The sequence below is a fragment of the Dasypus novemcinctus genome, chromosome 5 (genome assembly GCF_030445035.2).
Source record: "Dasypus novemcinctus isolate mDasNov1 chromosome 5, mDasNov1.1.hap2, whole genome shotgun sequence".
In the NCBI taxonomy this organism is placed as follows: domain Eukaryota; kingdom Metazoa; phylum Chordata; class Mammalia; order Cingulata; family Dasypodidae; genus Dasypus; species Dasypus novemcinctus.
The window spans coordinates 132271645-132298503 of NC_080677.1; the positions used below are offsets into that span (position 1 = coordinate 132271645).

Sequence of the window (26859 nt, forward strand, 5' to 3'; positions counted from 1 at the left end):
CTGAATTTCTTCATTTGTAAAAGAGGGATCGCACCATCCTTCTTGTAGGGCAATTCTGAGGGGTGGGGATAAATAAACTCAAACCTTCAATCACAAACGCTGTCAAATGGGTAATAAACACACATATCCACATAGGGGAAATTTGACAGTTTAGGTACCAGAGCTTTGGCTGGATAAATAGCTGTGACTGGATGATGTACTAATGGTAACTTCAATTTTGAAAATTTTCCTCAGTTCTATCTTTTCTATTTTTTCTAGGGTCATGGCAGTTACATTTATGGAGCCTGTACTACATACCAGGCATTGTAGTGAGTGCTATGCTCATGGTTATTTAATCTACATATAATCCCATTAGCTAGTACTATTATTATTTCCAAGTTATACACAAAAAAAACTAAAGTTCAGAAATAAGTTGCCCAAGTCTCACAGCTACTAAGTAGAATAAATGGGACTCCAATCTGGATCTGACTCATGCTCTTAATTACTATGACACTAATTACAAAGGCTTTAAAAGGTGGGGGGGATACCATTTACATAAGCTTCAAAGCTAAAGAAATCAACATGAAAAGTGAGAACCAAGCAAAGGGCATGAATACACTTATCAGCGTGTGTGTGTGTGTGTGTGTGTATTCTTGAGGAGGTCTTAATGGAATAAGAACACTCTTTCAAGTAAAACGTAGTTCATAATCTATAAAACAACAATTCACTGTTAGTTATCAATTTACTGTTAGTTATAAATGACCAAAATACAAGCTAAAATATAATGAGTAAGACAGTGTGACATTCAGAAACCTCAATGATGTTACATAAATTCAGACACTATAAGCACATGTGAAATAGCTCAAAGTGGGACAAAGAAAGGAGCAAATTAAAGAGGGAAGAGTGACTAAAAGTGAACCTTAAGGTCCCAAAATTAATTTTCTCCCCCACAATGACTCTCCCATTTTATTAAGTGTTAAGCCAGACTTCTTTTTTCTTAACATTAGAACAAGTGCAATCACAGTCACACAAGATCTAAAAGACTTCCGCTGAGATAACATATTATGTAAGCAAGCTGTCACATTTCTATCCATTTCTCATTGCCTTTGAGTTGCTCAATTACTGACATATTTTGATTTCATATGTAGGTGGAGAAGCCTACATCTCTGGGAGATAGACTCGAGTCATCATTATTTCCTCAGTTTTTCTACCTTGTCATTCTCTTGGATTAGTAAGTACACCATTAATTTAGGAAATGGATTTCCTCCCATTTCTATAATGCTTTAAATATAAATGACTCATTTCTTTAAAAGAAACATTAATTACCTGAAGTACTCTAAGCTTATGTGCCAAGGAAAAAGTTGAGTTCCAAAATATATATATGTTCAATTTTATAATAAATATTTACAGAAACAGTAATATATGCCAGGTTTTGAGAATAATCTGATGAATAATACTAAGTCTCCATCCTCATAGAGTTTAAAATTTAACAGCAAAGAAACAAAAGTAAATGCATTTCTCTTAACAGTGCCCAAACAGTAGGGATTATGAGATAATATGTAAAGTACTATTCTGGGGCTGCTGGAAAGGAAATGACTTTTAAACTGAGACCTGGAGAAAAACTAACATGTAGCCAGTAGGAGAGGGAAGAACAATTCAGGAAGAGAAAAGAGTGTATGGAAAGACCAGAAGGCATGGAGGAACAAGGTAGTTTAAGGAATTTAAAGAAGGCCAGTATAGTTGAAGGGAAAAAAAAGTAGAAAGTAAGCCTTGAGAGGAAGGTACAAATAAGAACAAGTAGTGTACATTACGGCACACACTAAGAAATAGAGATTATTGAAGGCTTTTAAGCCTGTGACATGATTAAATATGACTTTAAAGTATCTCTAATTTTAGGATTGAAAGTTGATAGGAAGGGACAGAGTAGATGCAAGGATACAGTTTGTTGGTTGAATAGTTAAAGAAAAAGACGATGATGGCTTGGCCTAGAATGATGGCAGAAGTTATATAAAGAAGTAGATATTTAGGAAGTAAAATTGAGACGATTTGATTAGTTAGATGTGGGTGAATGAAAGAAAGCTAGAGCCAGACATCATGAATAGCTTCAGAGTTTCCTGTTAAAACAACTAGGTGGAGGTGGTACCATTTACTGAAACAGGCTGATTAAAAAAAAAAAAAAAGGAGGAAAATAGAACCAAGGAATCATGAAATGATTCCAGCAGAGATGTCAAGCAGGTAACTGAATACTCAGAAGAGAGAGGTCCCTAGAAACATATACTTGGGTACCATCAGTTACCAAAGCATCATGGTAACTAAATCCATGGAATTAAAACATTGGGCATTATGTATCAAGGTAATTAAAGCCACAGAAGTGCATAAGATGTCTAAGGTGAGAGCATAGACTGAGAAGATAAGTAGGCCTAGGACACGGCCAGGAGGAAGTCCAATATTTAATACTCCAAAAAGAACGATTGGGTGGTATGTGAATTTTATCTCAAAGCTGTTATTAAAAGAGAAGAAGAAGAAGAAAGAAGAACAGGAATTTGCAAGGAAATAGCCAGATATTTATGAAGAGACTACCAGGAGAGTGTTTTATCAGAGAAATTAAAGATATGCTTCAAGAAAGGATTAGTGGTTACCTCTGTTAAATATTGCTAAAAGTTCAAAGTAAGACAAGGAATGATAAATGTCCACTGGATTTGCAAAATGGAAGCAACTGGTAACCTGAGGTAGTTTGGGTAGAGTGGGGAAAATGGAATCTTGGTAAGAGTAGGTTAAGGCATGAACAGGTAAAAAAAAAAAATTGAAAGAGGTGGTACATAACATACTGTAGCAGTTTGATACTATTGATGAATTCCAAAAAGAAATACTGGATTATGTTTGTAAACTGATCTTCTCCTCTGGGCATATTAGATTGTATTGCATTCATAGGTTTACTTGATTAAGTAATTATGTAAACCTCTTGTGCCGTAGGGCATTGCCAGATAAAAGGCATGGCAAAGGACAGAGTTGAGGGTTCTTAATGTTGGAGTTTGATGCTGAAGCCTTAAGCTGGAGTCCCAGGAAGAGAGGAACTCTGAACCCAGAGAGAAGCAAGACCCTGGAAGGGAGGAACCCAGGAAGCCTGAACCCTCACAGCCGTCGGCAGCCATCTTGCTCCAACACGTGAAAACAGACTTTGGTGAGGGAAGTAACTTATGCTTTATGGCCTGGTATCTGTAAGCTCCTACCCCAAATAAACACCCTTTATAAAAAACAACCAATTTCTGGTATTTTTGCATCAGCACCCCTTAGACTAATACACATACAATGGAATAGTATTGGCCGTAAGAAGGACTGAAGTTCTGAGGCATGGCTACAATGTGGATAAGTCTTGAAAACATTATGCTGTGTGAAATAAGGAAGGCACATGGGACATACACTGTATGACGTCACTTATATGAGCTATCTAGAAACAGCACATGTATAGAGAGAAAGTTGATTAGAGGGTACCAGAGGAAGGGGAAAGGCAAAAAGGGAGATTTTGCTAGGTTGGTATAGAGTGCTTGTAAATAAATCAAAAAAAAAAAAAAAAGGAAAGCAGGTTTTCTGAATGAAAGCTACTACTTCATATCAATGTGCATGTTGGTTCAGAACATGGGCTCTGAAAACCTAAATCCTGGGTTTGAACCTGGTTCCACCTTTGTCTTACAGTTTCCTTAAGGCTGCCATATGAAAGTACCGCAAACTGTGTGGCTTAAAACAACAGAATTACATTGTCTCACAGTTCTAGAGGCTAGAAGTCCAAAATTTAGGAGTTGGGAGGGCCACGCTCCCTCTGAAGGCTGCGAATTCCTCCTGGCCTCGTCCTCGTGTCTGGGGTTTGCCGTCAATTCTCTGCCCTCCTTGGCTTGTAGGTGCATCACTCCAAACTCTGACCTCGCCAGGCTTGGAAATTCTTCCACATGTGTGTGTATCTCTGTGTCTAAATCTCCCTCTTCCTTCTCTTACAATGTTACCAGCCATTGGATTTAGGGCCAACTCTACATCCAAGATGATTTTGTCTCGAGATCCTTAACTAAAATCACATCTGCAAAGATCCTATTTCCAAATAAGGCCACATTCTGAGGTTCCAGGTGGACATGAACTCTGAGGGACACTACTCAACCCACCACAATCACTTTCCTAGGTATGTCGACAACCTCAGGTAATTTATTAACCTCTTACTTTCTTAATTTCCTCATCTATGAAAGGGCAAGGATAAAAATACTTACCTCTTAGGGTTGTTTTAAAGATTAGATATTAATAAATATAAAAGACTTAGAACCAGTGCCTTGATATACTCAATATATGCCAGCTATTACTATAATCATAGAAAAAAGAAAAATTCTTTCTTTTTTTTCCCATGTAAACTCCAAATTCTTTTAGAACCAACTTTCCCAAATTTAAAATTCAAAGTTAAAATTTTAAGTCATGAGGATTCTGGTGAGGACTCCTTATGGTTTTGCCCAGCCACGGCCTCTCCTCTGAGATCTGCTCCAAACCAAGCAAAGCAGCCTGCTCAGCAGAGCTGCGCTGTGTGCCCAGCCCTGGTCATCACCCAGTGGCTGAGTCATTGGGCTGGGGCCCTGGTCAGTTGGCTGGTAAGGTCAGAACTGAGAGGCAGGAAGATCTAGGGGCCATTTCCTGACATGGGAACCAAGGAACAGGGAAAGTCATTCTTTAGAGGGAGTTTCACAGGCCCCAGAGAGATGATGACACGGGCACTGCCTTAGTGTTGGTAACTTCCCAGTGTGTTCTAGTTACCTACAAAGCCTGATGACAAGTCTCACTTCCAGATACCCCTGAATCCTCCTATTCATCCTCCCTTTTGTTTAAACTAGTCAAGGAGTTTCCCATTTCAGATATCAAAACCTCCTCAGTTTAAGACAACTACTGTATCTCACCACATCCTAAGATGCCATCAATGTTTAAGCTGCATTCTGACTTCAGAGATATTAAAATATGCACTTAAAATCTATTAAATATGATAATTTTAAATATGGGACCAGCTAGAGAAGAAAAATTAACTGTAAATATTTATAAATTGTAAAAATTTCCTGTAATCAAGAAAAAATGAATCTCTCCTTTAAGAAAAACATGCGAACTCAGTAGGGAAGGGTAAAATTTGGAAAAGAGATTATTATTAGAACGTCTAATACTAACGGATTATTAGTAGAGCTTCTAATACTACCAAGAAGCAACCAAGTCATGCACTCACAACCCTGTCACTTTAATATCTTTACCACCAGAGGTCAGTGCCCCTCACGTTATACCCAAAAACTTAAAGGTTGCCTGCTGAGTTTTACTGAGGAAGATGTTCTAAAAGCTAAATGATAAGGGAATAATTTAATAGGTTATGACAAATACACAGCAAGATAATTCTTTCTCAGATAAGTTAGAGCAATGTTTCTCAACCTTTTTCTCATTATTGCCTCCCCCAGAGTCTGTTTTTTATTTTTTTGGGGGGTGGGGAGGGTAGGCAAGGGAGTAAAGAGTTTATTGAAGAAACAAGAAAATGAGAAAAGTACATGGTCTGAGGCATAGACCACGGGCATACTGCAGGGTGAGTTGTGTTCCCCTGGAGTCTTTTAATAAGTATTTTTCCTAACTGTCCTCCCCTGCCCCATGCAATTTTAATACCACAGCTACACAGTCTGTTTATTTACTGTGGCCCTTGTGGAAGACCACAAACCATTCTACAATTTAAAAGTTTTTGTCCTGCTTTTCTCCAAGAATCAATTGTTAGTACCTCAGGGGCAATATCATCCCTGTTGACAATGCATGTAAACATGAACACAATTTTTGTTTGTTTCTTAAATTTATATAAAGTGATTGATTTGGGGTCATATTTTCGAGCTAGAAGGAAAAGGAAAAAATCCCCAAGTGCCAGACCCTTTGTTTGGGCAAGAAAAACTCACAATGACAAGAACAATAGCAAAACAAACAAAAAAGGTCCCAAGAGATTTTATGAGTTATCCAAGGAAATAAAGTTACTTCATTACAGAATTGGTCTAAATTCCAGGATTCTTGACTAGTCTCTCTTACAAAAATTGGCCCGTATTTCTTCCTAGAAATTTTTGATTGGAGTAGCAGTTTTGCTAGCACAAATAAGTTTGGAGGTGAGTTCTAAACAGAAGACTATACTTTGGAAAAAGGGTGTGAAAGAAATGACATTCCGGTGAAGAAAGAACAGACAGGACGGAAAAGATTACCCAACAAGAAGTAAGTAGGCAATGACTAGCAAAAGAGAGAGAGAAGCAGAATGGCAAGAAACCTTGTTGCTAAGAAGTAGGTAAAACAGCTTCAGCAAGTTATTGAAAACTAGAAATACCAAAGATTCTAAAATACCTAGGTGATAACACAAATATTTCTAAAGTGGAGGTAAAATTTTTGTAGTGCCAGATTTAGAATAGAGTTTATTAACCGTGAATAAAATTGCTGAACAATTATTTCAAAAAGCATTCACAGGTTGTGTTTAGATGTTTATCATGTACTTCATGCTTGATGCTGGGCCTTGAATAAGTCTAAGTCACTTACTGATAAAAACAAACATAGGCAGATTTGACTGATACGATAAAAAATTTCAACAGAAAACAGAATGATTGCTATGAGCTAAGCAATGTTCTAAACATTTTTCATATAATGAATCATTTAATCCTCCCAACATCTCCATAAAGCAGGATTATTAATATCCCCATTTTACACATGGGGAAAAAGGCACACAGAGTTTAAGTAACGTGCCCGAAGCCACACACTACTAGTAAGCAGCAGGGAAGAGATTTGAACTCAGGCAGCATGGATCTAGTCTGTGCTTTTAACCCTTTTACTACATATAAATGCAAAAAAGTTAGATTATTGAGAACTACTTATAACTCTGCATTATGCTATAATATTAAGTCACTATAATTTAAACAGATTTTTTTATTTGGTAAGTAAAAGTCTGTGAGGAAAGCTTGTAACTTTGGGGGAAACTAATTTTGTATTCTTTTCTAATGTGGAAAAGTTTATGTCCTTTCATGACACTTCCTGGAGGAAGACTGTTCCAAAATAAAGTTTGAACAAATTCAGTGAAACAAACAGCACAACCAGCTAACTATAAACATTTAACGTAATTGTTGACATACCGATACATGGCTGAGAACCTACTACATGCAAGCCGTAAGAAAAGGAAGTGGGAAGAGAAAATGAACTGTGAGAGAAGGTAGAGAAGGGAAGGTAAGATTTGGAGTGAGTCCTGAAGTATGGATAAGATAGCCAGGGTGGAGAAGGGGAGCAGAAGGCCTTACAGTCCTAAATTGTAAGGCTCCTGGGCACTGAGACAGTGAAGGGACAATCCAGGGCTGGGGTATTGTCGAGGAGATGGGGCGGGCAATGCCTGCCGGCCAAATCTGGCCTGTCAATAAAATTTTATTGGAATGCAGCCCCGCCCTTTTGATAGGTTTGGTCTTTGGCTGCTTTCTGCTTTCCTGCCATAGGGCAGAGTTGAGTAGTTGGAACGGAGAAAGGGACCACATGGGACCACATGCCCGTAAAGCTTGAAATATTTATTATCTGGCCCTTTATAAAAAATTTGCCAACTCCTGTTCTGGAGCCTTGTTATTCAAAGAATGACCAATAGAACAGCACTATGAGCTGAATCTGGGAGCTTGTGAGAAACGCTGACTCTCAGGACCCATCCCAGACCTACCAGAATCAGAATCTGCATTTTAAAAAGATATCAAGTGATACACACATAAAGCCAAATGACACTTGGTTTGTGTGGCTGGGGAGGCGGTGGTGAGGCTGCAGACTAAGAGAAATTTTATCCTATATCTAGACAGTCTAAAGTGGTAAAGATTTTTCCATAAAGGAGCAATGTGATCAAACCCTTTCTTTAGAAAGATAATTCTGCCAGGGGTGTGACGGTAAAAAAAAAGCTGACGGCAGAAAAAAAGTGGGTAGGCAGTTCATGTCATAATCCAGGCAAAAGATGACCCAAACTATTCATGGTCGATCATGGTATAGCCTTAATACTTTCTTCCCAGCTGCAAACAAAATTTCAAGACATTACTCCATCTCTGCACCATGCCTCCAAATTGTTTTTAACCAATATATTACCAGTTAGAACTTAATAGGAAATAGAAAAATATTTTGTTAACAAAAAACTAGTAAACATATCTTTAGCTAAGTAATGCCTTCAGACATCAATGCATAAAATAAGACATTAGCAGGATAAGAAAGTTTAAAGATTAAAAGAGAATCTACTCAACAGCAATCTATTGACATGCTGCCAACACATCAGAGTTTAAAGGTGTAATGTCTACTGTTAGAGGACTCCCCCCCCAAAAAAAATATAAGATTCTACTTGATATTCAGTTTTTCTGTATTTTGGATGAATAAGCTATTTAAAGTTCAAAAGAAACAAAGCAGCATTTTAGACTATTACGCCAACACTATTCCTTCTTACAGCTCAGCTAATAGCTTCCAAGTAATTGTTTCACATTCCTCCTCCTTGAAAATCTAGAGAAGTTTGACAGGGTTATTTGTGAGATTCAGTGTGCTTTAAAGTAATGACAGCAATCTAGATAAAAATAGATGGTGAAAATGGGAAATTCCCTTCCTTAATGCTTAACACTTTACATTCATTCCATTGGCAGAGACAATGCAAAAGAAAAAAAGAAAAAAATTTGGATATGTGCTTTGAGAAATGCAACATAATTAAATTAATAAAGCTGAAGAAAAAAAGCTGCCAAATGTGTGTTGAGAAGAATCTCTCTGTTAAGACCCAATAAAAGCCTTAAAAAGTCTATGAATTCAGTACAATGGCTAACGGAATTCAAACAATAATAGTAACTAACACTTTCAGACGGTTAACTATGGGTTTACACTGTACAAATAACATTACACAGATCATCTCATTTAATCCTCACAACACTCTGATATTAGCCCTCTTTTATAAATGAGGACTCTGACACAGAGAGGTTAAGTAACTAGTCCAAGGTCACACAGCTACTAAGAGATGGAACTGAGATTTGAACCTGGACCTGTACCCTTAACGAAAACTATGGTGCCTCTCTAATAGTCTGTTTTCTAGTCTCCCTTTGCCCCTGCTAATCAGCAAAAAACTTTAAATGCAATGGACTCTCTAATGTCAGGGACAAAGAAAATGCCCATGGTTTAGACAAAGTCTTAATGGAAAGGGCACACCCTATCACCCTGTATACAGTGGCTCAAATTCGACCTGCAATATAATGAAACTGCTGGCACTGGATTATTTTTCAGTGAGGTAAAATGCAAATTACAGAAAAAATTTGAAGTATATCATTTTACTACTTGTTTATAATAAACAAGGAAATGGACTTTTTATGATTATTCCTATAACAGCATTATATTCTGTCTAACATGTCTGTGAATGCTGCAGTGACTCTAAAATAAAATAAATGCAAAAATTGGCCTAATACTACCAGGTTAACACTCTCATAGTGGTTGTGCACGGCTTAATTAATTGCATGATTGTAAATGAACAGAAGTATTAAAGTTGGCACAGTGACAGCATCCACATGGTACATTCTTTGTTTCCAGGCTTTATTCTATCAATACTCTTGGAAAAAAGAGAAGTCACTAAATAAATAATAGAAGTACACAAAATAACATGAATGCCTTTTAAATTCCTTAAATTGTCACGCATTTTATATAAGGTTCTTTTTCAACTTTAAACTCATCATATTCCATTTTAAATATTAATTTTGTGAAAAGAATAAGCTCATCGCCTTTAAATCTTAACAGCTTTAAAATAAAATTCAGGTGAATATTTAAGAAGAAAATAGGACAGGAAAAAGAAAACCGAATGAGACAAGAAGAGGCACTAAAAATGATGGAATGAGAGGGTCAAGTGAACTCAAAAACAATTCAATAAACCACTTCAGGTTTTCCTACTTAACTTTCCCTTTTAAAAAAAAAGGAGACACGCCCTACTGGTGCTATTTTTGCAAATACAGGGAACCATTCTGTGTTATTTACAGGTTAGTGCTATAAACACAATTTGGGGGTTACCGCTAAACTTAGGCTGACATATACTGAGAATTATTACTGCATAACACCTTGCTCTAATTGTAGTTCAGCTAGTAAAGACAAAAGGACCAACCATCTGTGTTGATGGTTAGGTTGCTGAGCTCCCCAGTTGAAACCCAGCTAGTATTTCACTCATTCAAAAGGCACAAATGTGCCACTGCAGACATTATCTGGGCCGGTTCCGACTCCTTCGTTCCCGGTCCTTGACTTCCTCAGGTAGAACGCAGCACGCAGCTCGGCAGCCGAGTTGGCCTGAGTGGGGTCCAAGGTGAGGAGCGGGAGGTGCCGGTGCATCGCCGAAACCAGACGGACTGTAAGAGGGCGGGGAGATCCCGACCATTCCCCGGGGAGAGGCTTTGAGAAAGCCGGCACTTCGCGCTCCACGCGAGCAGCCACCCGCCGCCTCGGGCGGCAACCCCTGGATCGTTTCACTGCCCCGGGGTCGTCAGCAACCTCAAAGAGCCCCGAGGATTCCCCCTCCACGATATCTCCCCTCGACGTAAAAATACAGACAAATTACCGCGGGTGGAAAGGGCGGAGTTGCCCGGGAGCCGCGCGCACTCACCTTCTTCTTCTAACTCTAATTTATCCAGCATGCCGGCTTCAGCGGTTCCCGGAGCTGCCGCCGCCGCCGCCGCTACAGCCGCCTGAGGAGGAGGAGGAGAAGGATCAGCATTCAAACTCGGGCCGGAGCACGTCCCGGACCTGCGGCGGCGCTCGCGGGAGGGCGGGGGCAGCGGCTGGGGGCGGGCTCCGCCGGCTCGGCCTGGCCCGGCTCGATTTCTCCAGCCTCGCGCCGAGCAGCCGCGGGGGCGGCGTTCCGGGGCCTCCTGCCCGCCCGCAGCCGGGGAGGAGGAGCCTCCGCGGACGGCGACCGGGGCGCGCGGGGAGCGCGGCGCGGCCCACCGGGCCGCAGGCTTCGGGCGGCTGCTCTGCGCCAGGCGCCGCCCCCCGGCCGCCGCAGGTACCGGGGGGCCGGGGTCAAACCGCCCGGCCCCGTTCCAGTCAGCGGCTCTCCCTCCCGAGTGGAACGGTCCATTTCCCTGCAGTGGTCGCGCGCCCCGTCCCCCGGGTGCCTTTGGTATGGACCCACAAGGAAGGAACCGTGGGAAGGAGACCCCCGAGGAGGGAGAGGAGCCGGGGGTCGGCAGGGACGCGTGTGGGCGGGTGTAGGACTCCTTGAGCGGGGCAGGGCAGGGGGAAGACCCTGGAGGGGGTTGTCTAGGGGCTGTCCATCCTCTAAGGGGACCGCGGCTCGCGCAGGCGCACGCTTTGGTTCGGTGCGCCCCCATCCGGCCGCGGGCTCTCCTTCCCGTCCGGGCAACCGGGGCGGCCATTAGGAGAGTCCCGTTTTCTTGCTCCTCTGTCGCCCTCCCTCCCCCACCGCACACACCTTCACTCACCTTCCCCCGCCACCCACGGTTAGTACGTTACGGTAGGTTTAACCTGCGCAGGTGCGGTCTCGACCCGTGGCGGGGGGCATGCGAGGGGAGCGGCCTTGGGGGAGGTATCTTGGGGGTAGGCGGGGCGACAGGGCCGAAGAGAGGACCTGGAGGTCTCAGGACCCGAGAGAGAGATGGACAGCTCACTAGAGGGTTAATTCTAGAGTTGACCTTTTTTTTTTTTTTTTTAAGATTTCGATTAAACTGCTTATTACCGCCCCGATACCAATCCCCCCACCCCAACACACACGCAGAGAATCTGCACGGTAGCTGCACTTTGTTGGTATCAGTTTTTCCAGCCATGGAACTCAGTTTTCTTCCTCTCTTCTTCCTTGGGAGAGCACTACCAGCAGCTCAAATCTAAATCTGGCCCTGACCACTCCTTCCACCCTGGATCTGGGTATCTGAGTCTCTCCTGTTGCCAGCTCAGGGTGGCAGGCAGTGAGGCTGGCAGCAGTGAGCTGCCTGGAAGAGTAGGGCAAGCCAGAGAGGGGACAGGATTCCCTAGTCCGCGAAGCCCTCCCCAATTTAACAGCCAATTTCAGTCCATCCCACAGTAGGTCCTTAGTCTGATGCAGAATTCAGGGGCTCTCTTAAAGAGATTAGCTCTTTAGCTCTGATTAGGGCCACAAGGGGCTTCTTGAAAGGAATTTAAAGGAACTTGGCCGGACAGCCTGGAGGAGGAAGTACTGAAATTTCCTTTTCTGTTCATTTTGCTCTGTCATCTCAGTTGCGCCAATCACCTAGTCTTAAGCTTCCTCTTCAAAACAAACAAATTCCGAAACAAAACCATCGGCACTAGGAGGAAAGGAAGAAGAAACCAATTTTGTAAAATATTTGGTGGTTAAAAAAACAACAACTCTGTATCAAACATCATACTCAACAGTGGAAGACTGAATGCATTCGTTCTGTGCTTTCCCCCTAAGTCTGAGGACAAGGCAAGGATGCTTGCCTTCACTATTCTTATTAAACTTAGTATTGGAAATTCTAGTCCCTGCAATAAGGCAAGAAAAAGAAATAAAAGGCACATGAATTGCAAAGGAAGAAATAAAACTATCCATATTTGCAGATGACATGTTTACCCATCTAGACAATCCCAAGGCACCTAAAAAACACTGCTGGAACAAATAAGTGAGTTTGGCAAGGTCACAGGATACAAGATCAATACACAAAAAACAATATTTCTATATATTACCAATGAACATGTGGAAACTGATATTTACAAAAATACACAATACCATTTGCAATTGTTGCATACTTAGATATAAACTTAAGAAAATGTGTACAACATCTGTAAGCTGAAAATGACAAAATGCTGATGAAAGAAACCAAAGAAGTCCTAAATAAATGACGAGGCACCCATGTTCATGGATTGGAAGCCCAACAAAGTAGAAATGTCAGTTCTTTCCAAATGATTTCTAGTTTAATGCAATTCTTATAAAAATCCCAGCAAGTTTTTTTTTGTAGATACCTGTAGGCAATAAATAAATAAACCTTGACCTAAACTTCATACCTTATACAAAAATTAAAATGAATCATTAGCTTAATTATAAAACATAAAAACATAAAACTATAAAATTTTAAGAAAAAAGACAGAAATCTTTGGAATCTAGAGGTAGGCAAAGAGTTTTTAGACTTTACGTCCAAAGCATGACCCACAAAAGGAAAACTGACCAACTGGACTGCATCAAAATTTAAAACTTACTCTGTGAAAGACCTTTTAAGATGTGCACCACATCCACTCTCATGAGTTGGATTTTGAGAGGCTGGAATGAGGAGCAGACTGGAGTATGTATTAAGGAGGCTGTGTTCCTTACTATTAAGACCCATAATCATTACTATAGAAGATGGTAGAGAATATAAATTGAAACAAAGTAATGAGAATTTTAGGTTCTATGCAACTTGATTTGATAACGGTTGTACAGGAGAAACCCAAAATAAAAATGCCCACATGTAATATGATAATGTTAACTTGGAATTTATTTAACACATTGTTTTCATTTGGTAAGACATCTTGCTGCTTCTCCTTAAAAAGGAGGATAGTCACAAGATACCAGAAAACAACAGAAGAAATGTTTTCCATAACATACTTGCTCAATTTCAGGAATTTGCTGTCTCTCAAGGCTTTTCGTATATGTACATAAATGTAGACAAGGTCAAAACAGTGATGGATTAGTTTGTATAAATAATTTAAAATTGGTGGTCACCAGTTATCCTCTCATGGTGATGTTTTCAAAGTCTCAACAAGTCTTACTAGCTGTTAGCTAATGTTAGTTATTTCAGGCAGGTAGGGAGTGCCAGTAAAGGAGGGAGGGGAAGGAGAAGGGCTAAGGCAGCACTCCATGTGCAGAGAGCCAGGGACTTGCATTTAAAATGCTCTCTTATCGCTCTTGAACCATCAAGACTAAGCGTTTGATACAGCAAGAACAGACACAACTCACCATGCAAACCCACCTGATCCAGAGAGGTTTCCTGAAGGAGAACTAAATTGGCATATTATGCTAGAGAGGCACCAGGTTTTCCTAGCCTGGCCTTGTACAGTTTTCGATTATGGGACCTTTCTACCTGTATTCTATTGGTTTCTACAGCCAGTAGGGTTTTATTGGGCTGTAGTGTGATGAGTGGGAGCAGAAAATTTTAGGGGGTTGAGCTTTATTAAGAGAATGCCTGAAAAATGTGGAGCCTTACTATAGTGTGTGTGACTTTTTGGTTGTTGAAAAATGCAAAATTATTAACGTTTTCTTAAGTAATTATGCATAGGTACAGCAAAATACGTATTTTGAATAATTATAGGAAAGGAAAACTTCAGCATGAAAAACTTAATCATAAAATTCTTGCCAAAATACTCCTTTAGGCAGTGAGGTCGGATATGAGTTTGCTTTGCCTTTTTTAAAAAAAGATCTTAAATACATCAAGAAATAGATCAACCTTAAATACTAGACAAGTAGCTCCTGAATAATTTAATGTATCAAAACAGCTTCTATATTTTTCCCTGCCATCTTCTTTGAACCCTGGCTCCACTCTGCAAGGGTGCCCTCCATATGGCAGGGAAGACAAGATGTGAAATTGAAACCAGTGCCTGCCTAGGAGCTGCACATGCATACTGTTTTAATTCTCACCCTGAATTCTCGGAACAGCTCTAAGCAGCACCTATATGCTTACCACTTCGAGCCTCAAGCTCAAGCCCAGAAATCTCTCTTCTGGGCTCCAGACTGCCTTCTGGTTATCTCCATTTGAATTTTAGACAGACAACCAAAACTCAGTCTATCTAAAACCATTACTGAGTCCTCTCTGTTCTGGCTTGGTCTTTCTTGAGGCAAACCATTTGTCTTCATCTCTGCTACAACTATTTTAGTTCAGACTTCCACTACTTGTTCTTGGTTATTGAAACAGCTTTACCTCTTCCTGTCTTGCCTCCTTTTTTGTCCATTTTCTAGGCTGTAGCTTTTTAAAAATACAGACTTGATTTTTTTTACCTCCCCATTTAGAGTTATTCACTGACTCTCAGAAACCTTTAAGATTTTCATGCAAACTCTTTACCTGTTTAAATAGGGACCTGATCATTTTATTTCCTCACCTTTTCTTGCCAACTCCCTCTGTGTACTCTCTACTTCAGCTTTAGCGCATTGTTCCTGAAATATACTTGGGTACTCACTGCTCTCAGGTTTTTGAACATTCTGGTCTCTCCCTAACCTCCCCCTTCACCTGGCTGGTTCCTATTCATTCCTTTACTATTTGGCTAGTGAAGACTTCCGTGATTCCTGAGCCCTTCTCACCACTGGTCTGGTTCATTGCTTCTCTAAACTGCACCCTGCATGTCCTTCTAGGCGACATTTAATACACTCTCCCCTCAAGACTTAAAGCTCTTTGTAGGGCAAGAATGACCCTGTTTCATCATCTTTGCATTGTCTGTGCCTGGAACATGGTAGGCATTCAAAAAATATTTGAGAGACATGAATTGTTCATTACAAGTAAATCAAATTAATAAATTTTAAAAAGCATGGGTAAGCAGTGATGTTAATAGCATAAATATGTTTAGAGGGAATTTCATTTCATTTAGTCATGCTTCCCCTGGACCTCATTCCTATTGAGAAACAATCATAGTCACTTTACCTTTAGTGCTGGAATTGCCATTTTGAAGGGGGAAAAAGTGGCTGTGCTAAGGAAAAAATGGAAATGAACATTTTTATTTTAATAGACTGTAACCAAGGGTAGAGGTCCGTGACAACATTTTGCATCCTGGTTTGGATACTGGCTGAGAGCTTTGACAGCTTTGTCTACCACCCTACAATTTTAGTTTCTTTTAGGTGAAAACAATTGATTTTTTAAAGAGGTATACAAATTTGATGAAAATGCAAATATATAACATATTCAACATCTTCACTATTAATTCTTCTGATTGATTTTAATCAATATATTGGGAGAAAAGTTTTGTTCATTTTGATACTTTTCTGAATAACATTTAAGATGCTCTGAAATTTTTTTTTTAAAGATTTATTTATTTATTTCTCTCCCCTTCCCCCCCCCCCCACCCCGGTTGTCTGTTCTCTGTGTCTATTTGCTGTGTCTTCTTTGTCCGCTTCTGTTGTTGTCAGCGGCAAGGAATCTGTGTTTCTTTTTGTTGCGTTATCTTGTTGTGTCAGCTCTCCGTGTGTGCGGCACCATTCCTGGGCAGGCCGCACTTTCTTTCGTGCTGGACGGCTCTCCTTACGGGGCGCACTCCTTGCGCATGGGGCTCCCCTATGCGGGGGACACCCCTGTGTGGCAGGGCACTCCTTGCGCGCATTAGCACTGCGCATGGGCCAGCTGCACACAGGTCAAGGAGGCCCAGGGTTTGAACCGCGGACCTCCCATGCGGTAGACAGACGCCCTAACCACTGGGCCAAGTCTGCCACCCAGATGCTCTAAAATTACCTGATAATGCAAGCAATCACAGAAGAACACACAGCAAATGGACACAGAGCAGACAATGGGGGGGAGGGAAGGGTAGAGAAATAAATAAAATAAATCTTAAAAAAAAAAAAAGATAAATTAAAGAAGATAAAGTAGGAAGCCTATTCTTATATTGGGTTAGCATGAGTAGCTTGTTACACTTCCAATTCCAGTTCTCATTCTTCAAGGCCTGAAATATTCATATCTCCTGCATTTCACAAGTAAATCTAAATTTGTTTTTATTTTTTGCTAATCAAATTCAAAGTATTTTTATTATTAGCTTTGTTTTTAAAATGACTTACTGGGAGCTAAATATATTTACATTTTATTATGTTAATAACTCTTAATATTGTCTCACCCTACTTTGAGAAATAAAGAGCATTGCTCAGCAAGTTCAGTTAATCTTTCAGTTCTTAATGCAGCCAAGTCACAGACTGTGAACTGCATTGCTTTTTCTAATTATAAAGCAATGCACAGGATGATATAAAGTCACATGGAAATCTCGCCCAATTCTTCTTTACATCCTTCCCTATCATTAGCCTAATGGTTAATCCTCTCCAGAACAAACTAATATTAACAGTTTTTCAAAACTTTTTAATTCCTTCATTTATGGAAGATCTGGTCACAAATTTGTGAAATTTACTATAATGATTGAAACAGACTATTTCCATGTTCTGTTCTGTTTTAGATAAAGTGATCAAAAGGGAAGACAATGTTTAAGCTGAAATTAAAGGGACCTGTTAATATGTCTGTTGCATCTTCTACACTTCTGTGATCTGTCTACTATCCACAGTGGTATGTAAGCATTTGGGATGGATTAGGGATAACTGGGGGCACAGGGCCAACTAAATGTGGATGTAAAATCTGCATACCTCAAAATAGAAATGTTTTAAGAAATGTTTTTCAGTGTTTCATTTTTTAAATTGAGATATAATCTACTTAAAATTAGCTGTATCCGTGTCAAGGGTACAATTTGATGAGTCTTGACATGAAGCCACCACCGCAATCAAGATAAAAAACATTTCTGTTACCCTTTTTCTCCCAAAAAGTTTCCTTCTGTCTCTTTGTGGTTCATTCCCCCTTCTGCCCAGCTCCCAAACAGCCACTGATCTACTTTTTGTCACTATAGATATTTTTGAGGATTTTGTATACATGGATTCATATAGCATATACTTTTTTATATCTGGTTTCTTTCACTCAGTATGATGACTTTGAGATTCATTTGTGTCATTGAGTATTTCAGTAGTTTGTTATGTTTAATTGCTGAGTATGTCTATGTCACATTTTCTTTATCCATTCACCTGGTAGTGAACATTTGGGATGTTTCCAGTTTTGATCATTGTGAACAAAACTGCTGTGAACATTCGTGATCAAGTCTTTGAGAATAGTTGGGCATATGGTAGGCATATGTTTAATATGAAAAAAACTGGTTTTGTAGATAGGCTGTGTCATTTTACATTTCTACCAGCAGCACAAGAGTTTCAGTTGCTTCATATCCTCACGAATACTTGGTATGGTTGTTTCGTTTTGTTTTGTTTGTCATTCTAGTGAACATGTAATGGTTTTTCATTGTGTTTTCAATTTGCATTTCCTTAAGGACTAATGATAGATATCTTTTCATATGCTTATTGGCCATTCATATATCTTCTTTTGTGAAGTGAGTGTTCAAATTTTTTACCCCTCTTTAAATTGGATTTTCTTTATTTTTAATGAGTTATATGAATGGGCAGGCTGATTCTAAGATGGTACCCAATGCTCCGCACTTGGTATTCATGGCTTGTGTAATTTCCTCTCCTCAAGGGTGGACTGAACTTAGTGGCTTGCTTTAGCCCGATAGAATATAGCAAGGGTGATGGGATGTCACTTCCATGAGTACTCTACATAGGATTGTGACTTCTGTCTTACTAGTAAACTCTCCTTGCTTGGCTGTGATGAAGCAGGCTTCCATGTTGGAGAAGCTCACAAGGCAAGGAACTGAAAGTCTCAATTCAACAGACTTTGAGGAAATTAATCCTGCCACCTACCCCACGAACTTGGAAGTAAATCCTTTCCCAGTTGAGTCTTCAGATGAGACCCCAGCTCTGGACAACACCTTGATTACAGCTTAATGAAAAATCCTAAAGCAGAGGACCCAACTAAACCATGCCTGGACCCCCTGGCCCATAGAAACTGTGTGATAATAAATACATGTTGTCTTAAGCCACTAAGTTTCTGGTAATTTGTTATGCAGCCATAGCTAATGTTAAGTTTTAAAAAAATATGTTAAGGTTTTAAGCCCTTTGTCTGATACATGTATTGTGAATATTTTCTCCCATTCTGTGACTTGCCTTTTCATATTTCTTTCCATGACTTTTGAAGAGAAAAGGTTTTTAATTTGGTTAGATCCAATTTATTCTTTTATGGTTCATGCTTTTTGTGTCTCATCTAAGAAGTCTTTGCCTACCCCAAGATTGTAAGGACTTTCTCCAGTGTTTTCTTCTAGAAATTTTGTATTTTTACTTTTACATTTAGGTCTGTGATCAATTTTGATTTAATTTTTTATGATGATGTATAGTAAGGGCTGGCAGTCATTTTTTTCTATACTGAAATCCAGTTCTGTATCATTTGTTGACAGTACTCTACTTTTCCCATTGAATTGCCTTGGCATCTTTATCTAAAATCAATTGATCTTAGTTGGAGGAGTCTATCTCTAGACTCTCTATCCCAGTCATTGTTCCATGTCTATCCTTTCATCATGACCACATTGGCCTTGATTACTCTTTATTATAGCTCTGTAGTAAGTCTTGAAATCAGGAAGTGTTATGTTCTTCAACTTCGTTCTTCATTTTAAAAATTGGTTTAGCTCTTCTAGGTCCTTTGTATATCTGTATCTATTTTAGGATTTTAAAAAACTTTAGGTTGGGATTGTGTTTGATCTATAGATCAATTTGAGGAGAATTGACATCTTAACAATATTGAACTTTCCAGTCCATGACTATGGTTTAATTAGGTATTTGATTTCTCTCAACAATTGCTTTAGTCTGCTAGGCTGCCAAAATGTAATATACCACAAATGGATCGGTTTTCAAAGGGAATTTGTTAGCTTACAAGCTTACAGTTTTGAGGCCATGAAAATGTCCAAATCAAGGCATCATCAGGCAATGCTTTCCTGGTGCTAGTGATCCTGGATTCCTCTGTCACATGGCAAGGCACGTGGTGGCATCTGCTGGTCTCTCACTTCTCTTCTGGGTTTCATTGCTTTTGGTTTCTAGCTTCAGTGGCTTTCTCTCTGCCCCTGAGGCCTTCTCCTGTCTGTATACATCTAGTTTACAAAAGATTTCAGTAAGTGGATTAAGACCCACCCTGGGCCATGCCTTAATCAAAGTAACCTAGTCAGAGGCTCTTAACTGAAGTAACCTAATCAAAGGGTCCCACCCACAGTAGGTTCACACCCACAGGAATGGACCAGCTCCAAGGACATGATTTTCTGGGGTATACACAGTCTCAAAACTACCACAGTAATCTTCTGTACCTTTCAGTGCAGAGGTCTTACATGTCCTTTGTTAAATTTATTCTTATATATCATATATATATATATATAATATATGTTTTATAATGAAACATTGTTGCTGAAATTTCATTTTCTAGTTGCTACCCATATAAAAACACAATTGATTTTTGTATATTAACCTTCTATCCTGTGACCTTGCAAAATTAACTTGTAAGTTTAGTGGTTGTTTTGTAAATTACTTAGGATTTTATAAATAAATCATCATGGTTTCTAGTGCCTCTTACTGTTACTTCTTTACTTTGCAGTTCTCTGATATTGCATAATGTTTCCTATTTAATGAATTATACCTATACTCTGATTCTTATTTAAATGTATCATTTTATTTTATCCCTTGATTTGTAAAAGGGATACTTCTTATACACCCTGCATAATAATATATATTATATATATGTTTTTATATACATACACATTCATATAATGTGTGCATGCATGTATCTTTTTCCACTGTAATCAGACAAATTAAGTAAATTTACTTAAGTAAATTAAGTAAAAAGTAGAAGAAAGGAGAGGTTGAAAAGGAAATAGTTTAGTTTTCCTATGGCTGCAGAGGAATTGCTACTTTAGAGTCAGTTGCATACTCCTTATTAGCAATGTACACTGCTTGCTGTGTGCCGCATGGTACTAGGTTGTAGTGGATGCTGCTGGTTGCCTACCTGGCATCCCTTTCCCATCCCCTACCTTCCTTCCTAAAATAACTCTAATTTTGTTGAGGTTTCCACCCTTTCCTTACACAATTCTTGATGGTAACAATCTCTCTCAGGCTGTCCTGGACTAAAGGGAAGGCCTTGTGGTTGGAGGAAGGCTAGCTCCTGCATACATGCGCACATGCTCCCTCTCCATCCCTTGTTCCTGGTGCACAAGCATGTAGCCCTGGTTGCTGTTGAGGACCAGCCTTCAGATGAAGCCAGTGCTGAGAGAGGGAAAGAACTTGGGTCCTCGGTAATATCATTGAGCAGTGCCGTATCTGACCTTGCTGGGACCTACCCTACCCCTGACCTGTAACTATGAGATAATAGACATCCTTATCCTTTAAGTCACTTTGAGTTGTACTTTTCTATTACTTTGCAGCAAAAAACAACTGAAGTGCTATTTGGGTATTATATCAGCTACAGGTCCTGCCCTTAGGAGGTTATACTCTAATTAGGTGAAGGTTATATTCTAAATGTGGCTCCCTCTTATTGAAGAAATAAGTCAAAAGGATGAGAAAAAGAAGAGACATTGGATTTAACAGTAGGAGGCTCTGGCAATGGCAACACAAGCTGATTTACTGTAACTGGAATATGAGAGACTGGACTATAAGAAATGAAGGTCCAAATCAGTGTCTTTAAAACTGTAAACTGTGAGAGCAATTAGGCAAGAAAAAGAAATAGAAGGCATCTGAATTGGAAAGGAAGAGGTAAAACTTTCCCCTTTTGCAGATGACATGATCCTATATATAGTATATATGGGACCTCATTAAAAGTAAACACTTTTGTGCGTCAAAGAACTTTTTCATGAAAATAGCATACACAAAGGGAGAAAATGTTTGGAAATCACATATTTGATAAGGTTGGTATATATACACACATATATATGCACACAGAATATATACAGAAATTTACAACTCAGCAGTAAGAGAGCAAGCAGACCTAGAAAGTGGGCAAAGGATTTGAAAAGGTATTTCTCCAAAGAAAAGCTATGAATGGCCAAAAAGTGCATGAAAAGATGCTCAGCATCATTATTATTGGAGACCATAATGAGATGCCATTCACAGCCACTAGAATGACTGTTAAAATAACAATGTTACATGTGTTGGAGAGGATGTAGAGAAATAGAAGTGCTCATTCACTGTTGCTGGGAATGTAAAATGGTGTAGCTGCTGTGGAAGATAGTTTGATAGTTTCTCAGAAACTTAAATATAAAGTTGCCATATGACCTGGCAATCCCACTTCTAGTATGTGCCTGGAAAAATCGAAGGCAGGGACTGATGCTCCTAGTGGAATTGTTCATAATTGCCAAAAGACAGAAGAAACCCAGGTATCCACTGGCCAATGAATGATGGATGGAATGTGGTGAATATTATTCTACCAAGAGAAGGAGTGAGGACATGGGTGACCTTGAGGACATAATGCTGAGTAAGGTGAGCCAGATGCAGAAGGACAAATGTTATATGATTTCACGAATATGAAATGGTTAGAATAAGCAAATTCATAGAGCCGGAAACTAGAATATAGGTTGTCAGGGACCAGGGTGGGTGTAAGGGGTGGGGAGTGATGCTTAAATTGTGCAGTTTCTGTTCGGGATGATGGAAAAGTTTGGTGGTAGATGGTGGTCATCGTAGTACAACATTGTGAACTGATTAGCAGCACTGAGATATATATTTGAGTGTGGTTAAAAGGGTTAAGTTTTGAGTTGTATGTATGTTAGTAGAATAAACATTTTTTAAAAATCCATAGGACTGTGCAGCACAAACAGGGAGCGCTGAGGTGAACCATGGGCTGTGGATAACAGTACAATTGTAGAAATGTTCTTTCATCAGTTGCAACAAATATGCCAACCTGATGCAGGGTTTTCATAACAAGGTGGTTTATAGGAACTCTGTATTTTATGCATGATTTTTCTGTAAACATGTGATTTCTCTAATAAAGAAAAGTTGTAAACTGTGACCCAGGTATGGGCCACGAAAGCAAGTAATGGATGAAGACTAGCTTAATTACAATAAAATATAATAGAAATATCAATTTGCATGTATGTTATTAAGGATAAATCTTATTTGAAGAAATTTGTCTTAATTATAGAGACATGAGTGGGTGTAATAGGTTCAAGATTTTTTTCTTATTGCAAAATTATATTATTATTGTTATAGTCACAGTGATAGTTTGAGACTGTATATACCCCAGAAAAGATCATGTCCTTAGAGTTTATCTTTTCCTGTGGGTGTGACTGTATTGTAGATGGGACCTTCCTTTTGATTAGATTATTTCAGTAGGGCATCATCCAGGGTGGGTCTTAGTGCTTTTACCAGAGTCCTTTATAAACAGGATGAATACACAGAAAGAGACAGAGAGAAAAGACCCAGGAGCTCAGAGAGGAACCCACAGAAGCTGGGAGAAAAAAAACCACAAGATGAAGAAGCTGAAGGCAACAGAGCCTGAAGAAGGCAGAGATTGGCAGATGTTGCCATGTACCTTCCCATGTGACAAAGTCTAGGATTGCCCACATCTGGTGATCTTCAGGAAGAGAGCATCACCTGATGCCTTGATCTGGACATGTTTCCCAGCCTTGGAACTGCAAGCTTATTAGTTAATAAATCCTCATTGTAAAAGCCAACCCATTTCTGCTGTATTGCCTTAGCAGCCTTTAACTGTATTAGTCAGCCAAAGGGGTGCTGATACAAAATACAAGAAATTGGTTGGTTTTTATAAAGGGAATTTATTTGGGGTAGGAGCTTACAGATATCAGGCCATAAGCTTAAGTTACTTCCCTCACCAAAGTCTATCTTCACGTGTTGGAACAAGATGGCTGCCGACATCTGCAAGGGTTCAGGCTTCCTGGGTTCCTCTCTTCCAGGGTCTTTCTTCTCTCTGGATTCAGGGTTCCTCTCTTCCCAGGGCTTGCTTCTTCCTGGGTTCAGGGTTCCTTTCTTCCTGGGGCTTGCTTCTGTTTCCTGTGTGAGCTTACTTCCTGGGGCTCCAGCTTAAGGCTTCAGCATCAAACTCCAGCATCAAAACTCCTACATCAAAACCCCTCAGCTCTGTCCTTTGCCATGCCTTTTATCTGTGAGTCCCCACCCCTTGCTGGGTGCCCTAGTGATGTGGCCCAATCAAAACCCTAATTATAACTTAACCAAGCCCAGGTACAGACCAGATTACAAACATAATCCAATATCTATTTTTGGAATTCATAATTATATCAAACTGCTACACTCCACCCTCTGAATTCCAAAAGCCATTACAATATTCAAGGAAACCTTAAATTAGTAACAATGCAAGTACTAAATCATATCACAATCAATTTAAAGAAATACAGTTTGTCTTGGGGCAAAGTCCTGCCTCAAATTACAAAAGAATTTATCTGCTTCCTGTATACAAATGGACAGAATATAAAACATTTTCATCATAGTAAGGAGAAATTGGGAGGGAAACATGAGTCATGGTCTTCTACAGTTCAGTAAAACTATAAGGTATCTTCTGTTCATTTTCAAAGTCTGACAGTTATTCTTAAGATGATGGGTTCTTCTCCTTGGGGCCTTATGGGAACCCACCCTTTCCACAGGCTTGCCCAATGACCATTTTCTTGGTTCCACCCTTATCAGCTGGGTGTCAACCAATCTCCAGATCTCACAAGAGTATTGGGGTGATTGCCACACCTTACCCAACCTTTGGGTTAAAGACTTAAACCCCCTGTACAGGGAGGTGAAGAAAACATTCCCTCTGACCTTTGGCACATAGGCTCAACCCTCTCAGAGCAAAGAGTTGACCACCTGGCCTTTCCTAATCTATGGGGGAGAGGCCCACCCCTCTCAGACCTATGGGGTATTGACCTTAGCCGCCCTAATACCTGAGGAATGTGTTCCACCCTCTCTGTACCCTGCCGTGGCCAAACTCTCCCCAAACATTGGGTGGGAACATCCACCCTCTTCAACTGCTGGGGCAAACTCGCCCTCTCTGTACACATGGGTGGGGTTCCTCTCTTGGCCCAAGGTGATGTCTTAGTTCCAGATCTCAGCTCTCACGGTTTCCTCTTGAAGTCATTTCCCCTTCAATCTCTCCTTTCCATGTCCCTTTTATTCCAAGCTGACAGTGGTTTTGGTCATACATTTCTCTCAAAAACTCTGTTGGTTTAGCATGCAGGAAGCAGGGGTCCAAGCCATCAGACAGTAAGATTTTCCACAAGTCTTTCCAACATTACTGCATCTTCAATCCTGATTTACAAGTTCTAAGTTTAGTTAAGTCCTCAACTGGGGTGCTTTTGTCTGGGAGCTTGATTTCCAAAGACTTGGAATCTCTGGAATCAGTTTCTGTTTTCTTTTTGCCCAACAATTCAGCCTTAGCTTACCTCTCTTATCTAGCATTTTGGTATAAGCTGCAAGCAGAAGCCAAGCCACATTCTTTGTGTTTACTTTGGAAAATTCTTCAGCTAAATGCCCAGGCTCACCATTTTCAAATTCTGCCTTCCATACAACACCAGGGGTTATCTTGCTAAGTTCTCTGCAACTTTAAAACACAGATTGCCTTTCTTCCAGTTTCCAATAATAGTTTCATCATTTACTTCTAAGGCATCATAAAATATTTCTTTAGCATCCATATTGCTATCAACAGTCTCTTCAAAATACTGTAGGTCTTTTCCTCTAAGCATCTCACAATTCCTCCAAAAAATACCCCTTCCCATTTATAAAATCATTCCAGCATTTTGGTAATTGCAAAAGCACTACCCCACTCCTGGTACCAAATTCTGTATTAGTCAGCCAAAGGGGTGCTGATGCAAAATACAAGAAATTGGTTGATTTTTATAAAGGGAATTTATTTGGGGTAGGAGCTTACAGATTCCAGGCCATAAGCATAAGTTAGTTCCCTCACCAAAGTCTATCTTCACGTGTTGGAGCAAGATGGCTGCCAATGTCTATGAGAGTTCAGGCTTCCTGGGTTCCTCTCTTCCAGGGTCTTGCTTCTCTCTGGGTTCAGTGTTCCTCTATTCCTAGGGCTTGCCTTTTCCTAGGCTCAGGGTTCTTCTCTTCTTGGGACTTGCTTCTGTTTCCCAAGTGAGCTTACTTCCCGGGGCTCCAGCTTAAGGCTTCAGCATCAAACTCTAGCATCAAAACTACAAAATCAAAACCCCTCAACCCTGTCCTTTGCCATGCCTTTTATCTGTGGGTCCCCACCTACCAAGCACCCTAATGACATGGCCCAATCAAAGCCCTAATCACAACTTAACCAAGCCCAGGTACAGACGAGATTACAAACATAATCCAATATCTATTTTTGGAATTCATATCAGACTGCTACACTAACCAAATCAGATTTTGGTGCTAGGAGAGTGGGGTGCTGCAATTGCAAATACCAAAAATGTTGTGATGGTTAGAAATGGGTAAGGGGATGATTTGAGAAGAACTGTAAGATGTTTGATAGAATTGCTTTGAAGAGACTGTTAGTAGAAATATGGATGCTAAAGATACTTCCAATGAGGCCTTAGACAAGAGATGATGGGTATGCCATTTGCAAATTGGAAAATGGTGACCCTTGCTCCTTTTTTTTTTAGGTATAGGGGGCCAGGGATCGAACCCAGGAACTCATATGTGGGAAGTCAGTCACCAAGCCACATTGGCTTCTTTGAGTAAGTTTTTTGTTTGTTTTGCTTGTCATTTTTTTGTTTTTTGAGGTGGCACCAGGAGCTGAACCTGAGACTGGGACCTCCCATGTGGGAGGCAGGAGCTCAATTGCTTGAGCCACATCTGCTCCCCGACCCTTGTTTTAAAGTGGCAGAGAACTTGGCAAAGTTGTGTTCTGATGTTGGATGGAAGGCAGAATTTGAAAGTGGTGAGCTTGGATACTTAGCTAAGATTTCCAAACTGTTTAGTCATGGACTGGATACTAAAGACAGTGTATAACTTTTGATGACACTTGGTTAAAGGATTTAGTCAAACACAGGGGACTTTAGTTTTAGGAGGATTTAAGTTTGTCAATAGATGTTCAAATTTCCTTTCAGTAGAAAGAAAGTAGCCATTGTCTATAAGGACTAAGTTAGGCTTAAAGGAAGAATTATTTAAATAAATTCATTTTTAAGTCACAAGTAACACAGTAAAAAATTAGTCTACATCAAATTCCCTTGTCATGGCGGCGGACTTGGCCCAGTGGTTAGGGCATCCGTCTACCACATGGGAGGTCTGCGGTTCAAACCCCGGGCCTC

General features: G+C 40.0%; 1 protein-coding gene and 1 long non-coding RNA gene across 12 annotated transcripts in view; one reads left to right on the top strand and one right to left on the bottom strand.

Moving 5' to 3' along the window:
• The window catches only part of PRKAG2 (protein kinase AMP-activated non-catalytic subunit gamma 2), a 353035-nt gene that overhangs the window by 65499 nt on the left and 260677 nt on the right, over nt 1-26859 (bottom strand). For 7 of the 10 annotated variants that reach the window (XR_011648897.1, XM_004476298.5, XM_012518717.4 and 4 more), the window contains one exon: nt 10616-10697. Coding sequence is in view for 8 of the 10 variants with exons in the window: in XM_004476298.5 (XP_004476355.1) it covers nt 10616-10697 (82 nt within the window). In the remaining 2 variants the exon portion in view is untranslated. Of the gene's footprint in view, nt 1-10615; nt 11498-26859 lie in introns of those variants that run through there. The other 3 variants (XR_011648896.1, XM_071215353.1, XM_071215352.1) reach the window with 3 other exon arrangements.
• LOC105744451 (uncharacterized) overlaps nt 11084-26859 on the top strand; it is a 28482-nt gene continuing 12706 nt past the window's right edge. Inside the window, exons 1-2 of one of the 2 annotated variants that reach the window (XR_011648900.1) lie at nt 11374-11485; nt 17113-17219. This is a non-coding gene — a long non-coding RNA (uncharacterized lncRNA). Of the gene's footprint in view, nt 11132-11373; nt 11486-17112; nt 17220-26859 lie in introns of those variants that run through there. The other variant, XR_011648901.1, reaches the window with a different exon arrangement.